This window comes from Protopterus annectens, chromosome 8.part0, assembly GCF_019279795.1.
Source record: "Protopterus annectens isolate FY-2018-M chromosome 8.part0, PAN1.0, whole genome shotgun sequence".
NCBI classification, from domain to species: domain Eukaryota; kingdom Metazoa; phylum Chordata; order Ceratodontiformes; family Protopteridae; genus Protopterus; species Protopterus annectens.
This window is the reverse complement of record NC_056741.1, coordinates 422,474,811-422,496,366: the sequence shown is the minus strand read 5'-3', so window position 1 is coordinate 422,496,366 and position 21,556 is coordinate 422,474,811. Positions and strand designations below refer to the sequence as shown.

The 21,556-nt window shown below is 37.6% G+C and overlaps 1 protein-coding gene across 1 annotated transcript in view; it reads left to right on the top strand.

The window, feature by feature from the left end:
- The window catches only part of LOC122808847 (otoancorin-like), a 224,916-nt gene extending 210,635 nt beyond the window's left edge, over positions 1-14,281 (top strand). The window contains exons 10-11 of the mRNA XM_044079940.1: positions 1,039-1,234; positions 12,666-14,281. Coding sequence (XP_043935875.1) covers positions 1,039-1,234; positions 12,666-12,751 — 282 coding nt within the window. The 3' untranslated portion in view covers positions 12,752-14,281. The remainder of the gene's footprint in view (positions 1-1,038; positions 1,235-12,665) is intronic.
- The last annotated feature ends 7,275 nt before the right edge of the window (positions 14,282-21,556 follow it).

The following is a 21,556-nucleotide window of genomic DNA, read 5'->3' as shown; positions in this document are numbered from 1 at the left end:
GTGCCAATTCAACAGTGACAATCATCTAGAGCCAATGTTTGCATTGCCAGGTGGCTAACCCTGCCACAATTGTTCTTCCACACCATACACGCACAGTCACACCTACAGCCATTTTAGAGTGTCCAATCCACCTACTACATATCTTTTGAATGTGGGAGGAAACTCATGCAAATACAGGGAGGACATGCAGACTGCAGCCGAGAATTGAACCAGGGAACCTCTTGGTGTGAGGTGACAACACAATCTGCTGTGCCATTCACATGATTAATATATTTTCAACGTTATTTGCTACAATGACCAAAAAAGAAATTAAGAGTTTAGATCAAACATAGCAATATGATTATAATCTTCTAATTGTTTTTAGTTCTACCTGTAGCCATCTGCCTAGATCTGTGCCTAAGTTCCTCTCCACTACCCCCAGCACCTGTACAGCTTACAACTAAATGCCCCTCCCCACTGGTCAGTCATGTCCCATACCCAATGTGCAATTACATCAATGTACAATTCCAACTGCAGGACAAAGGTCCCTAGTGTCCACCAAAGACTGCAGCCCCAAGCAGAAAGTCCTTTTCCTTGAGATGTAAGGCAGTAAAAATGTCACTAAGTCCGTCTGCCCCAGCTAATTCTTTAGGGATTGGGTCTGCTATCTGAACCCAGGTTGCCAGGATTGTATTTAGAGGCCCATTCAGTCATTGTTATATTCTTCTGAGGATTACAGAATATAGTTATTCTGTTGCTGAATAGGTTACTCCCATGGAATCCCTATCCAGCTATTGTGAATATTAGATACGGGCTGTCATTTTAACACATTGTGAAATGTAGTGTCATTAGTACCCTGTGTTAGTTCAGCTATTTTTTCACTGATTCAGCAGTCTGCATGAATTTCTAATCTGGTACTCTGCCAATTAAGCTACAGCAATAAAAACAGTTTTGACATAGACAGTATGACAGCTGGGAGAATTTTTCTCCATTAATATGTTAGATATGGTTATTGAGTTAAACATATTGTAACAATCTGATAATTTCTTTATTCTTCAGGCTCTGACAACTAGCCAGCTCGAAGCCATGAGCACAACAAATAGTGCTATGGTGACAACACAGCAGATGAACATGCTGACAGAGGAACAGAAACAGGCTCTTTCACGAGCTGCTGGGACTGCTTATGAACTACCAAAAGTTGTGGTTACTCCCACAAAACCCGCTGAAACTGGAAATGTCTCTCCTGTCAAATCAGGTATGTAAAAAAATGTAGAACATTCTAGTGCTTATAGAACAGCAGTGAGGGTATCAAGTCTAGAGTGACAAAAAGACAAAAAGAGGGAAGTGTTTAACAGTTTGCTTAAGTTACAGGTTGCTATGTTATCCTGGACGTTTGGTAAATTACAGATGATACTTCAATCTGTTAGAGATATCATACTGCATGACAAACTAAAACAGTGAATTTCTGGTATTTGATACCATTATAGTAGCATGATCTGGCATCAGTAGTTTAACTTAACAAGGGGAAAGTAATAGTTCAAACTGCTGTCAGTGTATTGCTTCAATACAAAAACAATCAAACAAACCTCAGACTCAGGACACATTACATAACTCACTTGTGAGTTGTCCTACTTCCACATACTACATATATAAGACTCATTTTGACATTCTGAACTTGATTTCCCCTTGCCTCCCAGCTGTCAAAAACTACAAACTTGAAACAGTGCTAACCTCAGAGTTTGATGTTTCTCACTTCACAGCCCCTTAATTAAATATAAATACACATATCAATATACAAATCCTAAATAATAAGTCATATGTTAGGTTATGTATGCAGTTAGGCATGAGGAGGCGTGCATAGTACAGGTATTACAACACACCTTGAGGTATTTTGAGGCATGACCCCAAAGCGTGAGTGTGATAAAATCCCTGGCATGGGGTGATATCAGTACTATGCACACTCCCAAGTATCTACTTGCACTTAAAAATGGACATCAGTATTTTTTTTCTGTTTGAATTTTACATTTAGTAGTGTATGTGCCTGTAGTGCATTTTTGTCTAAAATAGTTCTTCCACATATTTTAACTAATTGGCTGCAGTGCAGGATTATGATTTTTTAAATGTGTGGAATTTTAGTAGGACATTTTCACACTAGTCATTTAAAGTACCCTTCAGTCAAACTGCTGCATGTTATTATGAAGTTCCATTTTTAAACAGATGCGAACATTACACAGTACCTCTTCATCAAATTTAACCTTCTGAGAAAGTAAGCATTTTGGAGTTAGCCTAAAATAATAGTAGTAGTAGCAGTAATAATAATAATAATAATAAAATCATTCATTTGTGGTATAATACAAAGTTAATTTGTGTGATGTAGTAAAAATAACAGTACATTTAGGATTAATATGATCACTGCTGCAAGAACTTGTATGCATATTATTTGGAACTAAATAGCAGTTGGATGTAAACTTCTAGCCAGTTACAGGTAATTGCTCTTCAGCCTGCATAACTGAGTACTGGCAGGTAAATGAGTCCAGATGAGGATACATAAAAATTAGCAGGACAGTTCTTAACAAATGCATAGTTTTCCAGGTAACTTAGCCTCAGATTTTTTTCACAAGACTAACCATATTGGTGGCAACTCCAACAACTGAAAACACATATAGGTAAACAGTAATGCTTCCCCAACCATTTTTCTAATGTTGGTTTAGCTGATGGTATGCTTGTTGCTTCTATTTAATTGGGTCGCTATGCTGTACTTACATGCATTGTATTGATATTTTAATATGCATATGTATTTATGAAGTTTCACTTTTGTGCACTGTATCTTCAAATGTAAATCTTAGCTCAAACAGCTAAGCAAACATAGACTTTCTAGTGTGTGTGTGTGTGTGTGTGTGTGTGTGCATGTGCGCGTGTATGTGTATTTATGAAGTTTCACTTTTGTGCAATGTATCTTCAAATGTAAATCTTAGCTCAAACAGCTAAGCAAGCATAGATTTTCTAGTGTGTGTGTGTGTGTGTGTGTGTGTGTGTGTGTGTGTGTGTGTGTGTGTGTGTGTGTGTGTGTGTGTGTGTGTGTGTGTGTGTGTGCGTGTGCGCATGTATGTGTATGTGTATTTAAGCATTTAATTCCTAACTTGGAGCAGCTGACTTTCTGGTTTCTGCTGATATGGGGAAAACTTGCCTTTTCTTTATGCTGTACCCTTACTGCCCTTCTGCTTTTTTTCTGTTTGTAAGCTTTACACTTTCACTTTCATTAGGAGATTATTTTATTCCTTTCTGAATGGCTATTACTATTTCTGGTTAGGCCATCATCATTTATTTATATTTGTTTTTCAGGGTAACGCACTGATCTCCATGGACCTTTTTCAGACTTGTCCTGACTGCGGCATCTGGTTAAGTGACTTGGTTAACTCACACGGTTAGGCATTGGAAGCTGAGGGAATCAGTCCTACACCACTTGTCCACTTTTTCATTTTTACATATGGTTGGGATATCATGTCAACTGTCACATCTTCCCTCAATTCACAGCCACTCTCTTACCATTTTCAAAAGTCATACCCAACTGTCACAGTTCTTATCGCCAGTAATCCATACATTTCTTGGTTGGGTGTCCTTGTCCCCCTCTTTCCTTCATCCTGTCTCTCCCAAATCTGCTTTACTAAATCATGTTTGGTTTCCTGCACACCGTAATCTGTTCTTGATTTTCTCTACAATTGATGCTACTTTGTCTTCCACTCTGATGTAGTCATTTCTTCATTTGTCCCACACTGTGCATCCTACTACCCATCTCAGTACTTCATCTCCATCAGCTAAAGTTTCTTCAGTTGCTCTGCCTTCACTACCCATGTTTTTGTACCGTAATAAACACTGGTTGCACCACTGTTTTGTAAATGTTACTTTCTTTTATTTGGCAATGTTCTCTCGCACACCACCTCTGAGACGTTGTGACACTCACATGCAGTACCTCTGATTCTACCTTTAAACTTCTTATTCAGACTTCCCCTCTCCTCAACCACACCTCCCAAATACTTGAAACTGTTAACCTCTTCTTTTATATTCCATTCTATTTCAGTTTTCATCTTCTATTTAATTTTCTCCCTTTGTTTCCATTATCATTGTATTGTCTCTACTCAATTTCACCCCATGTGACTTCAGTTTTATATTCTATTCCCCCCTACTATTTGCTGAAGTTAATGTTCAGGGTCTGCTTGTAATGCCACATTATCTGCATACAGCTATGTTGATCTGTCCCTTCTGACCTGTTTGCTGATGTTTATAATCACCAGTATGAATACTGGGGTACTCAGAAATGAAACCTGATACAAACCAACATCCACTGTGAATCCCTCTGTGAGTCTGATCATTGTTCATACTTGTTTCACTGGTTCTTTGTACATAGCTTGCACTAATTCTACCAATGTTTCTGGGGGCTTGAACAGTCACAGGACTACCCAAAACAGCTTTCATGGGACCTTGTAATATGCTTTTGCCAAGTCTAGGAATGCCCAGTTTGACTTTTTCCTCACCTCAGGCATCTTCTGAACTATCTGTCTCACTGCAAAGATTGGGTCATTTGTACTGCATGCTGATCTGGGGTCTATATCACAAAATCGAATGCTGTGAGCACCGAATACCAGAAGGCCGAACCTGGTAACTCGAAAGTTGAGAATGTCGAAGTCGCGGAAACCCAAATTCTTTCCCAGGGAAAGAATTCAATTGGCTGTTTCTGCGGCTTCGGCATTTTTGGACCAGGTCAAGGTAAGTGTACGAACGGGTAGTGATGGAATTTAGGGTTAGGGCACAGGTCGGGTAAGTGTGCGATAGTGACGGACTTTAGGGTTAGGGCGCAGGTCAGGTAAGTGTGCAGTAGTGACGGACTTTAGGGTTAGGGCTGGGTTAAGGTTAGTGCATAGATAGTGGTGTATGTTAGGTTTAGTGTAGGTTTTCGAGGTGTTTGGTGGGATTGTGTTATGTGTGTGTTTTTCAGAACCGCAAATTTTTTCCCTGGGAAAAAATTCGCTGTTTTGAAGTGTCGATGTTATCCGAATTAGATCTTCCAAATTCGAACTTATGGTGCTCGACATTTTGGAAGTTGGATTTTGTGCTATAGACCCCTGATCTGAATTTGAAATGCTCATCTCCCATCCTACTTCCTTAAAATCAACAGTTTATTTTATTAGTCGCCACCTCTACACCTTTGTGCTGCTTACATTTGTGAATGTCCCCCTTCTGGGACATATGATTGCTCCTGTACACAGGCACTAGCATGCTCTCTCTCTCTCACTATAAATATATTTATATATATATATATATATATATATATATATATATATATATATATATATATATATATATGTATCATGAGCGGACAGGTGATCCGCTGTGGCGACCCCTAACCAGTAGACCGACTTTTAAAACAGTGAAACGAGAATATAGAAGTTTCATATTTATTTGACATTTGTTTAAAAACACCAAAAGAAAACTAAGGAAAAACCACAAAGGCATCGATAATAACAACACAAGTTTATGTTAGCGCTGTCTTCCACTCCAAATGAGTGAAATTCTTCAGACAAAAATACAAGTGAAAATACAAGTTTAAATAACAAATGACATCACACTCCATCCAATAAATCAATTAAACAATTAAATTAAAAATAATAAAATGTTTCTGGCATATAGTTCTTAAAGAGACAGCATATAAAAACCATCTCTCAAGAGCCCTCAGCTTTAAAACTCATTTCAGTCCTGGATAACTATAAGAATTTCATTTTAACTGCCAGTATAATTCAGGCCCCTCTAACCTCAGCTGCCATGGACCACCCCTTGCATTTGCTTTTACCTGTTCAATAATAACATAAAGAAAATGATGATTTCCATTCTCCATGACATATTTAGCCAACGCATTATTAATATTTTATTTTTTAATGCTGTACTGATGTTCATATATCCTAGATTTAAAACATCTCTCAGTTTTGCCTATATAAAATCCATGGCATAACTGGCACAATGCAATATATGCAACCCCTGTGGTTTCACAGTTAAATCTCCCGTTTATATCAATCCGGCCGTTGTTAATACAACACCGATTAGTCACTTTTATATAAGAACAAAAATGACATCTACCACATTTAGACATTCCATTCCTATACAATGGTGCATCCACATTCCTTTCAAGCATATTTTTAATAGTACATCCCCGTCTAAACACAATACCAGGCATATCGGATATTTTATTCCTTATTAAAGGATCTTCACATAAAATAGCCCAATTATTCATTAATACATTTCTCACCAGTCCAGCATCTAGTGAGAAATTTGTAATAAATTTAGAAGAAAAATCATCCTGTTCCTTATCCATCCTAACAGATAAATTATCAGTCATAATATTATCCTGTGAATTCATGGGCATGTTAAATATATTTGCCTCCTTTAGAATAGGTTTAAACCAACCATTATTTCATTTTTCAATAACTTCACTAAAAATAGACTCTAATATTTCTAAGGGGTAAACTCTAGCCAAAAACACCTTCTTTAAATGTTCGCATTCGGCTAAAAAGTCACATCCCAATGTAATCATTTTCGCAGCTCTTACCACCTGACCCTTCACAACAGCCTTTTTCTGATGGAAGGGATGTGAGCTTTCAAAATGAAGAAAGGTATTAGAATAGGTGGCTTTCCTGAAAATCTTGGCTACATAGGCAATCTTTTGTCTGTCCTTAGTTAATAATGCATCCAAATAGGATATACTCTCAGTACTGAATTCATATGTAAACTGAAGAAAATCAGTAAACCCCGAGATTTTCTCAATAAATGTAACAACTTCATCTTGGTTACCTTTAAAGACAATAAAAATATCATCCAAAAAGTGTGTATACCAATAAACCTTTTCATTAAAGGTATGGTCAGGGAATAAAAAATTCCTCTCCCATTAGGCCATCATGCAATTAGCGAAACTCCCACCACATGGGAAGCCCATCGCTACACCTGATTTCTGTAAAAAATATTCACCATTAAACAGGATAAAATTGTTACTAAGAACTATATCTAGTAAATATATTATCAGGTCAGTTTCAGCACCTGGTGCCTTTTTATTACAAAGGAAACCTGGTCCACTCCAAACCAACATTATGGGGAAGCACAGTGTACAGGTCTCTAACGTCGATAGTAAGAAAATTATAATTGGCATCAAAGACAAGGGAGTCCAAATTCTGCAAAAAGTCCAATGAATCACAGCAAATTTGTGTCTCAGTGCCTAAATAATGCTTAAGTTTACTATCAAAAAACTTGGCGTACCCATAGGTAATACACTTCCTACTATCAACAACTGGTCGGAAAGGGGGTCCACAATCTCTTATGTATTTTAGCAAACCGAGCATCACAGGTGTCAACATTGTAACAATATTCAAATAATTAAAGATGTCAATATCAATACTACCATCAATGAACAAGTCATTAATAAAGGATTTAATGCGTTGGCATTCCCCATTGTACTCATTCAGGGAAGCTCTAATATAAGCATCACTATTCAACATTTGCAGCATTCTATCATAATAGTCAGACTCATGCATGAAAACCAATCTCCCACCTTTATCAGGTTTAAGAACTCTGATTTTACATTCATTCAACATTTTCAAAAAATTCTTTTGCTCTAGAGAAATATTAAATTCAACGGACTTTCTCCTAAAATTATTCAACCCACTCCGTATGTCCAATTCACAAATCTTTTCGAACATTAGTAATGTATTAGCTAGTGGTGGATTAATCAAACTAGCTATTCTAAAGTCATTATGAATTTTCATAATGCCACCAAAATGTAACTTAAAGTTAAATTTTCTGATATATACCTTTAAATCCAAAAGGGTAGTAGCTACATCAGCTCGCTTCACCGGAACGAAGGATAAAACCCTTGAAAGTAATTCCACTAATTCACGTGGTACATCAAACGATGAGAAGTTTTATATTTTAAAATCTCCGGTTGCATTAACCAAAATTTGAACATTATGAGTATTATCAGCACCCACGGAGTCGCCTGCACCAAAAATGGGCCCATTTATGATCACCTCCTACGCTTGTTCTGTCTCTTCTTGTTCCGGCCTTGCTGGAATCCACCCCTTGACTGTGATTAGTTCGTTTGGTTCACTGCCTGACAATCCCATCGATTTGATTGGTTGTTAGCAGGTTCCCATGCTTTGAGGCAGTCACTATGACAGATTCAGTATTGTCATAGTTACAGATATTATTATCCAAATTATGTCCCACTGCTTCCGAATAGCACAAGATGGGTTGCCAACTGGCTCACTGACAGAACCCACACTGTAAAAGTTGCAGACTCCAAATCTGACCTCAAAGCAGTGAAAAGTGGAGTACCACAGGGTTCTGTCCTGGGACCTCTCCTGTTTGGTATCTACTTCTCTGAAGTACAGGCTAACACAGAAGGCCTCTGGCTAATGAAGTTCACAGATGACTGCAAACTAGGAGCCATAGTCAAGTCCCCAAATGATGTGGACATCCTACAGAAGGGTCTCGCTGAGACAGATGCCTGGTGTCAGAGCCATGGCCTCAAGCTCAATGCCAAAAAGTGCAGTGTCACCCCCTTTGGTAAAAACTCTGTACCCATGAACTACCACATAGGCAGCAATCTACTTAACACCGAATGCATGATAAGAGACCTTGGGACCCAGGTGGACAGTAGTATCTCCTTTGATAGTCACATCGCCACAGTAGTCAGGAAGTCCTTCTATGTGGCACACCATCATAAAAGGGTTCTCATCCAGGAAAAGAGGTCATTGTTCCTCTCTACTTGACACTCAGAGACCCATTATAGAGTACAATGCCCCTTTTGGATTGTACCTTACAAGACATCTGCAGCAGCTGGAAAGGCCACAGAAGTACCTCACAAAGAAGATTACTGGCCTCAAACAAATGACCTACACTGACTGCCTCAAAAAACTCCAGCTTTACTCCATAGCATATCGCCTACTCCGAGGTGCTCTCTGCCTAACATATAAAGCTATGTCAAACCCAGAGCTGTTGGACATGATACACCTGAAGAAATCCCAATCCCTCCGAGCTACACGCTCCTAGGGACCTAAACCTTGTCACCACAATAAACAGGACATGCTGGAGGGATAAATTCCTGTCCCACAGACTTTCCATACTCTGGAACAGGCTACCCATCTATGTCAAGCAAAGTTCTTCATTAGCACTCTTCAAGAAAAATCTTGATGAGTGGATGGGAAATAGGAAATACACCCCAGGGATCACTTCTGTGTCTCTGCTCGACATTGGCACAGGAAAATAACTTTCTTGGGTGGCATAAGCCAGGGAACCTTGTTGGCTAGGCTTACGTAGGCCCTTGGGCCAATAGCCTAGTAACTACCTATGTACCTATGTAGATGGCATACTGATAACATCAGTAGCATAATCAATATTACCCCTAGTGTCCCCATTCATTGCCGATAAACCAGGGAGAGGTGGAGAGGGTGGGTAAGCATTCCCACTAACATAAAATCGGCAATCTCACTCCAGTTTTTTTTTCTTAATGTCTTTAATTTTTTGAAGGGATGCATTGATGCTACTAAAAATCCGACAATAGTCGAATTTATAATGGGGAAAGTCAGCATCTACAGTAATAGTAGTCTTTAAACTCGTAAGCTGTTTTTTTAATGTTTCAATCTCCTTATTGTAATGCTAAATTAGTGTAGCCAAAAAATCACAGCCTTGAACATCAAATAAATTCAATAGTTCATGATGGAACTTTGACTCACGTACCGAACCGGACGGGAACCGCCACTGGCGCAACCCCTTTGGGATTTGCCGACGGTTAACGCATTCCTGTAGATAAATAACTTTAATTTGTAATTTCTTAAACCTGAATAGTTTATTGTCAAAAAGTTTCAGGTTTATTACAATGTACTTACTTTTCTCCTGACTGGAAATAAGCATGCTATTTGAGTTCAGTGTAGTACGCAGTTCAACTTTTTCATTTAAACAGTTAATCAAAGACGGCACAGTCACATTTTTGACCCCTTCATGATTAACAGTGTTAGGTAAAATATAATGAAGGTCATTAGAATTGCCAGAAGCATGGCTAGCAGCCAACACTTGCCCCAAAGGAAATTGCAAAGAAGGGGTACCCATCCTTGTGGTTAACACAGAATATGTAGCCTAAAAAGGGTATACGGTGGTGGAAGTAGAAAGGATTAATAAAAAGATTCCCGCAGGATAAAAATTACTAAGGGAATAGTATGGGTTATTAGAAAAGTATGATGTCAAAATGTTAAGAAAGGAATGTGAGATATATTTATAAGGCTAATAATGAAAAAAAGAAAAAGTAAGAAACAAAAAGTTAACTCATTAACCCTTGTCTAAGCAAATGTGCTAAGAAGTAAGATAAAGGTGTTAATGAGGCATGAGTTACAGGTAGCATATTAATAGAAACAAATCATGACAGTAGCTGTTTAACGTGAAAATCTTATATAATAAGAAGCAAGGAGGAATTAAGGTTAACTGGGGTATGTAAAGGATAGTGGCAAATGATGAGAAGATGGAAAAATTAACTTTTGTTTAAAAGTTAAAAGCTATATTAAAAGGAGTGAAACAAACATAGTACCAGGAATAAATAGCATGGGTTAGAATTCTTTCAAAGAAATAACAACAGAAGAGAAGGTGTATTTTGTGAATGTACTGAATGAATGTTTGCAAGAAGGGATACAGAATGAACAAGTATGTGAAGGAGTGATTATATTTATATGGAAAAAGGGAGAGTAAGAATTAATTCAGGTCTGTTACATTATGCAAGACAGGCTATAAATAAATCATGAAAACAATGGGTACTGACAAGTTACTGAATAGCAGTATAATGAAAGTCATAGCACACTAAACGCACAATGTTTAAATACGCTTAACTCAACAAAACTGAATTTGATCTCCTAGACTGTAAATAACTTTCAGATTATAATTTTACAAATGTAGTAGCATTAAGTAAAAGTTTGATGATAGCCTCTGGAATAATGTCTTGAAAACAATCTGTAATACCTTATGGCAACTCTTATTTTGAAATTGTCAAAATATACTTGAAAAAAAGTCTTGTAAAAGCCCTGTTGCACCCCCTAACTCATGTGTGCTAGCCCTAACCCTACCTATGTCCCTAACTCTAACCCTAACTTTATTTAAAAAAACTTTTTCTAACACCACCACTATTCAGTTGATACTTGATCTGGGCAGATGGGGTTTGTTAGTAGGGGGTTACTGATATAGGGCTTTTTTAGTGAAACAGAAGTATTCAGAGTTCTGCATTTGCTCTTAGTAGCATTTCAGTCCTTTTAGCATTTTCTCTTTTCCTTCTATCATTTGAAATTCACTCTTTTGTATTTTCAACCTTTCATGATATATATATATATATATATATATATATATATATATATATATATATGTATATAAAATATATTATATGTATATGGGTCTACTTCTAAATTTTGAACTTTCACAAGTTTGAATTTCTTATGGTCAAGACCATAAGATCGAACTTGTGAAAGTTCGGTCTATTTCAAGGGAGATCGCCATACAGCTCGGACCAGTATATTTAATATTTTTCTCACTGTAATGTGATCTTGGAACTGGTATATTTAAGTAGCATGGGGTGTTTGATAAAAATTTTTGTTTTGTTTTTATTTATTTTTTTATTTAAATTTCGAACTTTCACAAATCCAATCATATGGTCTTGACCATAAGAAATTCAAAGTTGTGAAAGTTTGAAATTTAGAAGTAGAAACACACATGCATATATATATATATATATATATATATATATATATATATATATATATATATATATATATATATATAGATAGATATATATATATATATAGATAAATATATATAGGGTTCCTATCAGCATCTCGAACGTTGACAGTATCGAATGCGATATTGTCGACGCGAGAATGCTGAAAGTGCAGAACATCGAATGGGTAAACGGAAATCTCCATAAGAGATTTCTATTTACTACAATATAGTGCGGTCTCAGAGTTAGCAGGGGTTGTGGGGGGTGCAGGGGGGATAGCCCCCCTGCCTACACCCTTCAAGTTTTTTGGGGTTTTTTTTGTTTGTTTATATCGGCATTCCAAAATTTAATAGTTCGATCATTTCAGTTCGATATTTTGTGATTCAAACTACTAAATTTTCGATATGCTGATATAGACCCTATATATAGGTTTACTATCATATTGTCGAGCACACATTGCTCAACTCTGCATATGAACGGCTTTTGTCAGAAAATCCCGTAATGTTGAATGGTCAAAATGTCACAAAAATACCAAAATCGACATTTCCGGATGTTCTACACCCAAAAACAAGTGCTAACATGGGTCAAAAAGAGGACGGGATTTTGCAATTTGCAATTTTGCGATGTTGCCGCACTCCTTTCGTACATACTCACTCGACCATCCACCGGTTGACATTATGATGGTAAACCATATATATATATATATATATATATATATATATATATATATATATGTAAAATATACATATACAGATAGTTAGACAAATGAGTGTGTAAGCATTTTGCATGGCTACTCTATCAATAAATCTGATATTAAAGCTGTAAAAGTCATTATGCACTGCAGGACTATTGCTCTTTAGATGATTCATAGCATTCTCCATATTTTTATTTATTGCAGGTGCAGTGGATAAAACTGGTCAAGGATATTTTCACATGATGGTTCTTCTCCATTCCACCTTAATACTGCTGGGACTGATGAGTTAACTCCAGTGCTTACTGGCATTTGGCCAGCTACATCTAACCAAGATACTGACTTTATGCAAAAGTAGTTTTTTTCTACACAAGTGTACAAGTAGGGCTACTGCTGATTAAATAATCGCTGACTGATACAAGTAGGGCTACTGCTGATTAAGTAATCAATGACCGCTGCTAAGAAATTAAGGAATCACTAGCATAGTGATGTAATGTTTTCTCCTTTACACTTTCAGTCACATATTAATGAATGCTAATGAAGAACTAAACAAACATAATCTACTGGCATTAAAATGAACTGTTTTCTGTCCTTGGAATGAAGTACAAATTAATATGATAAGAAACATTCTTCAGTGTGTGAACAAAATGGACATCCATGTTTTATTAGCCAGCTATCCATCATGCTAGACATATTTCTAATATTGCCTGATCCTACCACGTAAAGGAGAATCGCCTTGTCCTCCTTGGTGACCACATGTTACTGTCAATTGAATGTTCCCACCCAATAATACAATGATGATATTTACAGAGTGCATGAAAAAGGAAACACCTGTAAAGTTGTTTGGCTGTGTCTTTTCCTTATTTGCACTCAGATCCCTTTTCAAGTCTTGACCATCATCTTACTCACTAGGACTTCCTCAGTGAATGTACTGGCAGTACACAGCCTCATTACTGCTTTAAAGTAAGCCATCACTTTGGGCATAAACTTTATAATGCATATTCATTTCTTCCATTCTCTGGATAGAACTCATGCCCGAATGACATTCCAAGTCTTTTGCAGGGAACTGTCCCACTTCCCAATTCCAGGATACATAAAAATGTAAAAACTGACAATATACTGTTAGAGAACAAGCCACTTCTACAAAGCAGGACTTTGCAGTACAAGAGGAAATGTATTTTTGTTCATCTTAATTTAAAAGTTATAATTCTATAATGCAGTACATCGGAATGAATATGCTGAATTGTGCACCACAATGTTTTGTATTAGATGTCTCAACCTTATAAAGCATGAAAGCAGATTAATTTTAGCTATGAATATTGTGTATACTGGCAATTAAGTAACACTGGCTCCATTCAAACTAAAAAAAAAACATCAAACTGTTATTTTTGTATTTATGCAAATAACATTATTAGACACATATTTGGCTGTTTCATTTTTTAATTGCTTAACTTCTCTAAACTTTACCTATGCTATTTGCGGTTTTACCTATTTCTTTCACTGCTAAAACAGAAATTAAAACAGATTGTATGCACTAACTATACAAACTTTGTCTTATTAATATGATTTTGTCGTATTAATATTCTATATTGAATTAATTGTTCAACTGTAATTAATATCAAACTGTTTTGAAAAGATAAATGAGCACCATCACAAAACATTAATGAATGTACTCAACCTCCTTATTTTTATATGTACTCTATTAAAATAGTGTTTATAAGTTTTGAGGCTGATTTTCTTCTCTTTGCTGATTAATTGAATACTATTTTTTCAGAAGTCCTTGAGCTTTTCTCCCCCTGGCTCCTCTGTAAATGAGCAGTGTATTCTGGTGGCCAACCAAGATTCCAAAACACATCAGTAAACAAATAAATAAATAAACTATAAGTGTCTCCTCCTAATATGCGTTTATTTACTTTCGTTTCTCCCACATTTACTGTTCATGGTCTTTCAAATTTTCCATCCAGTATTTAGTTGTATCCATCCTACAATATAATCTGTACACTGTTTCCCTTGCATTTCTCTCAAATAACAGTGTAAACATTAAATACCAGCTTTGGCCATTCTTTGTTTACTTATTTGACAGAGATTCATATTTCATAACTTGCCCAACCTTTGATGTACTGGCAAGCCATTGCTGTTACTCTGTAAGTGTAAATATTCAGATATAGCCAAGTTGTTTTACAAACTTTGGTGTAATCCCTAAAGTATATAAATTCCACTTTGTGCTTTCTAAGGTTCACAGCCTGAAACCTGTCAGATATCTAAGGCTAGGACAGCATCCACCCCCTTTCCTCCTTCAAGTTACACACATATGCTTGACAGCATTTTGTTAATCTTGCTGAGAGCTTTCATATGAAGCTAATTATTTCTGTTTGTGCTACTTGGTTGTTGAGATATTTAGAAAAATATGAAATGTATGACAATATAAATTAATATTATATGAACAACAATTAATATTTCTTTACCTGCACTAAACAGATGTCAGCTGTTAATACAGTTGTGTTTGTCATTATGTAAGCTTTAAGATAAAATATTTTATTACTTTCTATGTAGCATGGTTTTGGAATTATTGACGTAAACATGAACAACCAATATTTGATGCCTAGAGGCATCGGTAAGATGTAACTGCAGAGGCACCTGGAGGTGTCACTCTGCTATAATGAGTTAAGAGTTCATAAACCTTCTTCCTCCTGGCATGGAAAATTCGCTCCCTCCTGAGGCATCAACATACTCCCAAAATAAAAAAATGGGCATCTGACTACATCATCTTAGAGCTTTCTTGCCTAGAGCCCTGGAACATGAGCCTGAAAGCTATCTATATAAGTATGGACAGAGGACTCAAAAGAAGTACACCATCTTAGCCAGCCATGACATACAGTGAGAAAGCCCTGACTACTGCATAGGTGACCTGAGTCTGATTAAAGAATCAAGTGCCTGTAATAACTGTCTGGGGAAGATGGGCATGGGTGATCGTTGTTGTCTCACAAATCTTATGGAGAAGGAAGTGGTTCTTGCTCACCACAAGGATGACACAAAGTGAAAACACTAGGTGTTTTCCACTGGATTTAAAACCAGTTGAACCCATGCTATCATAGTGTGCTAAAGCACTGGGAAGCTGAGGGGAACAAATCAAGTAGAGACACTCCCTGGGTAAGAAACTGGTCAGCTTCCTATCACCTACTGCTTACAGAATAGAGGGCTGAATGGGTTACTGACAAGAACAAATTGGTTATAGAGCTCTTGCCTCACCTAGTAATTCCCTAGTCTAGTACTCCCAGAGCAAATGGGCTTATAGGGTAAAGGTATATGAGCCACTGGGAGAGGTCCTGGGGAGTAAAAACAAATAAGAAAGTTTACCATCTTATATAGAGTAAAGAGAGAGTAATAGGCACCCCAGCTCCAATTCAGACTTGAAGAGGCATGAGGTCCTAAAAGGGGGAAGGGGAAACTAAAGCTAGAGAACCCAACTCTATTCCATTTTTCTCATGAAGCACTGAAACAGAGGTGGTAGGAACTATGCTGTACTATAACAATGAGGTACTCGAACATTTACTATTATGTCACATTTCTACACAGCTGAACTATGTTCTCTGCTTAGTTCTAAGTCTAACTACTGGGATGATTTTCAGCTTCAACCAGGAAAATGTCAGAACTTCAAGTGTTGATATGCAACAGTCTGAAACAGAAGTGGCCTGAACAGAGTGACTGTGTAGCATCATTCATTGTAAAATGTCTGCAGTTAACCAAGCTCTTGCTCTAGAGGGAAAATCCATTTTGCATTGTTTGGAAAAGATGTCTACAAATATCTAGGTAACTGCCTACAGGATGACCTGGGTTTTGGCACTCTGTGGAAGTTAGTGGCTCTATTGCTGATACCATGAGCACTGGTGTCTTACCCTTGGAGGAGTAGAAAAAACATATGCAATATGACAGTCATACTATTAGCATGAGTAATTTATTCATAATGTCATTGTAAAGTGCTACTTTTTTCCAGTGCTGACTGGCCCAGGTTATTTCTGAAAAGGGTCTTTGGAACAGGGCTCATACTTGGCAAACAAATTATGTATGCATGTATAAATAAACATATATGTATATATATATATATATATATATATATATATATATATATATATATATATATATATATATATATATATATATATATATATATATATATATATAGTCTGCTTTAATACTGTCCGACCCTCATTCCATGAAGCAAAGTGAACAAACAACTGACCAGTCCTTGTCTATTTAGTTCTGTGCAAATAGTATCCAAGTTGTAGACATTCAAAGAATATAGAATTTATTGTTTCTTTCTTTTGCTGACTGGGGTAAAAAGCAGGTAGTTAGATAGCTTATTTTATAGAAAATTCCATCATCACCTTTGGTTTAAAGGGGGGGTTTTGTTCTTAGGTGCAGCCTGTCCCTATAAAATACTATGAAAAGGTCTTTACATATAAACACTTGGAAGTTCTCACATTTTCATGGTTGAAAAAATAGCTACTAACAGGGTGGCTTTCCATGTGAGGAATGTAACTGAGGCTGTAGCTGCAGGCTCAGAATCTGCATGCATCATTCATTTTCAGACAAAGCTGAAGTCCTGAAGATGAGAAATTATTTTCCATGATGGTCATAAATGACCCTTCTCTTTAGGAAATCTTTACAGCTAATAGACTACCTAGGAGTGGATCCAAGGCAGGCAGGCTGAGAGAGCTCATTAAGATACCGGCATATCATGGACGCTGGTGCTGTGATTAGGTCCTGAGCCCTTCCCATGTACTAGCTGGAAAACCTCTTACATTTGGATAGACAGGATTTCCTAGTAGCAGGTTCTTTTGCCTCTTTACTAATGCTCAGTTCCTCAGTGTACTGGTGTCTGAAAGGCCATAGGATTAAGTCTTCCATGCTGTAAATTATAGTATCTTCAAGCTGAGGTACATTAAGGCACCATTGACTTCAATGAGGAAGTCGAACATTACTGGCAGTGTGGGATGCCTCTCCCTGGATATTTCCATAACAAGGGAGACCCAGTGCTGTTCTGATCAAAACTGAACTCTTGGCACCATTTTTGGTCTCGCTTCTCTCCTCTTACATTCTGGATCATCTTGGCTGCAAGAGTATTGGAGGGAAAGCACATAGAAAAAGACCTGCCCAGTAGATGGAAAATGCATCTATTACCCAAGCTTCCACACCGGGTGCTGTTCAGCAAAATGTTTCAGTTGCCTGCTGTCTGGAGATGCAAATGTATCTATCTCTGGAACACCCCTACTGTGCACTAGCTGCAGGAAGATATTCCTTTGTAACATCTATTCATGCAGGCTTTCTGTTTGACTTGCTGGCTTGGTCCACCACTGTATTTTCACTGTATTCTGATAAGAGGGTATGCAGACTACCATTATTGTCATCTGGAACTGCAGTGGCAGCTTGTATGTCACCGCAGCTAACCTACAAAGGCTATAGGAGCAAGTTCCCCTTGCTTGTTAATATGCCACATGACAACAGCTGTTTGTCACCCATTCTGGGACACCTCTGTCCACACTTGTTTCAAAACTCTGAGAGACTGATTCAATGCCATCATCTCACTATTTATGTATTCTGTCTATTCTACATTTCCCTTATCTTGAATTTCCGAGTGTATGCTCCCCAAGCTACATCTATAGCATTTGATGTCAAGATCTGCTTTGGGGTTCCCTGAGTAAAGGGAATACCTATGTTTTATTTCACTTATTTTTACCATCACTGTAGCACATTGGCTATACATAGGTGAATGGGTATCGTGTCCTCTAAGGACTGAGTGTTGGGTCCAAAATTCCCTGAGGTACCACTGGATTCTCCTTGTATGCAGTGTGGCCAAAAATATCATCGAGATGGCACAGACTATAAAACCCAGCCCTCCTGAGACATTCGCTGGCAGACATGTTCTTTCCCCGCTAGACTGAGGAAATATCTCTACAACTGTACTACTTTTCAAAAAAAGCCAACAACTCGTTGGAGTACACATGGCAAAACAACACTTTAATACAAAATAGTAAAAATATAAAACATGTGAGCGCTTTCACAGAGTCCTCTCTGCTTCCTCAGACATACTATAGTAACTGCTGCTCTTGTTTAAATAATGATACATCTAGGTCATAACCAATCAGTAAACAGCATCTTGATTGAATAAACAAAAGTTAAAGGCATACACTATACAAATACTATATAAACAATCAATAATATAAATAGTGAACTAAAAATATATGTAAGAAAACTGTAAAAACATGCTCTATAAAATTAGATAGGGCATGTTTTTACAGTTTTTTACATATATTTTTAGCATACTCTGTAGTGAATTTTTTAAATCTGTCAACTCATTACCCTCCCAAAAACATATGCTCCCAGTTACCTCTTTCTTCTCTACAACACCTCTAACATTTGCTGTATACCTGAGGAAAAAATGTTTGCAGTCAGCTTGGGGTATAAAAATACCTATGCAAACACTTTGAAGGAAAGATCCAAAACCTTCTGGACTTGGTTGCATACTTGGGAGTCATATATATGTCTTTTCATTGTTTTCTTGTAAACTGCTTTTCTAGACTCTCTTCTCAATCTTTTCTAATTTCCCTGATTGATTCTTATAGTTATCATTCAAAATTTTATAAGCCCCTCTAATTGTCCCTTTTTTAATAGCTGCTTCTGCTCGATTCAACCACAAACTCTACCAGAGCAGGTTTTTCACTTAAAATCCCCCATCCCTGTCTCTTTGCCTGGGCTTGATACCCCCATTCTTTGAAACTGAGAACGCATCTGTGGTCCCTGTGAATAGGCATGTAAAGGTAAATATACTTGACATGTAGGATGACCATCAGGCTTTGTAGAAATAATTGTGGTAACAAGGCCTGGAGGGTTAACATCATGAATTTTGGCTCTTTGAGGAATGCATTGAGTTTGATAGACTCAGAACAGGTCTTCAAGGTCTGTCTTTTTGGGTACCAGGGAACATCTTAAGTAAAACACTTTAATTCTTTTAATGATAATGACATTCAGAAGGTCTTGTAGAATGGGTGAATTAAGTGTCTTTGGTCCTCTGATATCAGAAATTCCTGCCATACTTGAAATCTTTGCAAAATGTCACTTGCAGCAGTGCGAAATGATTTATGGTACCATGTGTCCTGACTGACTGCTTTATATTTTGCTAACCACTCTGTCTGCCTTCTAGATATCTTACAGTAGTGAATGGGTTTAGGTGAGGGCTAGACTGGGGTAAGTTGGAGGAGGGAGAATGGGAAAGAGAAAGGTCCATCCAGTCATAACTGCTCCCTGGTGGTAGAAAACCCATGGGGTCCCTGAGGTTTTCCCTTGTTGCCTTTCTGCCACTTTTCTTACATTGCCTTTGCTGACTTATCTTTGCCTAGCCTGCAGTAGCATGGACATGCTTTGTAGTTTTTTTTTTTTTTTTTTTGTTTTTTTTTAATACAATGACACAGGGAGTCAAATAAGATGTTTGACAACCTGTGTGACTTTTCCATTTCCTTCATTTTTCGGAATGACACTCTAGCAGGCTTCTCAAAGAGCAGTTCCTTGTTTAAGGTCTGCATGAAGTATCTGAGCTTTGATATCCACTGGCAGGGACTGGATCCTCAACCAGAAATGCCTTCTCATCATTGACCCTGTAAATGAATGTTTCTTCACCTAACTGCAGGCAAGGTGAACTCTTAACAGTTTTGCCCTCAAGTCCACATCAAACATTTCACCTAATCTCTTAATTATTTGGTTTGAGAGACATCCAAGACTTAATGACATGGATTCTGCTCATTAATGGCCATGAATGCTGCAGTGGCTGCAGTACAGACATTCTTCCCAAACCTATCCAGCTTTTTGTTTTCACTATCATTTGGAAGAGAGTTTGGAGCAGGAATCAATTTGGACCCCTCCTCTGGATTCAAGAATACTAAAGCTGGATCCACTACAGGGTTCTTACAGATGAACTTATGGGTCTTTTGGATCATATAAAATTTTCTTCAGAGCAGGAGTTTGAGAGTGGTTCCTGAGAGGTTGCTAGAAAAGCATCATTCAGAGTTCCTAGGATATGACAAATAGCCAAAGTATTGGAGGCATCCAAGGTCAGTAATTCAAATTATCTCTTCTGAGTCTCAGAAACCATTATAACTTTACATTTGAAGTGCTAGTATATCTTTGTAAGACTCTCTCCAAATGACATTTTCTCTTCAGAGAAAATAATATCTTTGTCAGAGCTGCAACTCAGGAGGTAAGACATCTGGAAGGCATAGTCCATCTCCTTCTCCTCACTCTGATTACAGTCCTCAACCGTAACAGGAGAGTTCTGTTTTCTATTGAGAGAGGGGGCTTCAGACACTAAAATTTATGTCTCTAGCTGCAGAGTCTGCAAAGCTTATAGGAAAATATGAGGCACAGCAATGCACTGTTCTAGTAGGACCTGTAGTACAGGAAAAAAAACACCTGATGTCTGGGCCCCAGACACCTGCAAAGAGCTAAGGCTAGGTGCCATATGCTTCATCTTTTGGGTCTCCTTAAGTGGCACATCCACAACGGAAGATTTAACTTCTGAACTTGAGTGCATGACTTCCACTTCATAGTCAATGACATCCTCCCTCACAAATACTGTAGGCATTCCATCTTCCCTGTATGATACCATAAAAGAGTGCTTCCGCAATGATCAACCAGAATTAAGCACCCATGACAGTTTGTCCCTGATCATCAGAGTGGTAGAATGATCATGGGCCCCCAGGCATGGTGGCCACCAAAGGGGTTTTACCAAAGGCCTTGGGATGAACAGGTGTACAATCATGAGGCTATCAAAGTACCTCAATGGAACCCATTTACTTTGACTGGCCATTAATATTAGATGCCTAAAGCATGTCTCCCAATTTCCTTTCATTCTTCTTTTGTTTTCTTTCCTTGGGAGGACATTGAAACCCCTCAGGGACCCTGCAGATAGCATCAAGAAATGGATAAAGGTCTTAAGTGTCTTCCTGTCAGGTTCTGCTGCAGAGATCACTTCCCACTCCAATAGTTTTAGGTGTGCAACCTCAACAAATGATATATCCTTCCACTTTGTGTTCAGCCCTAAACAA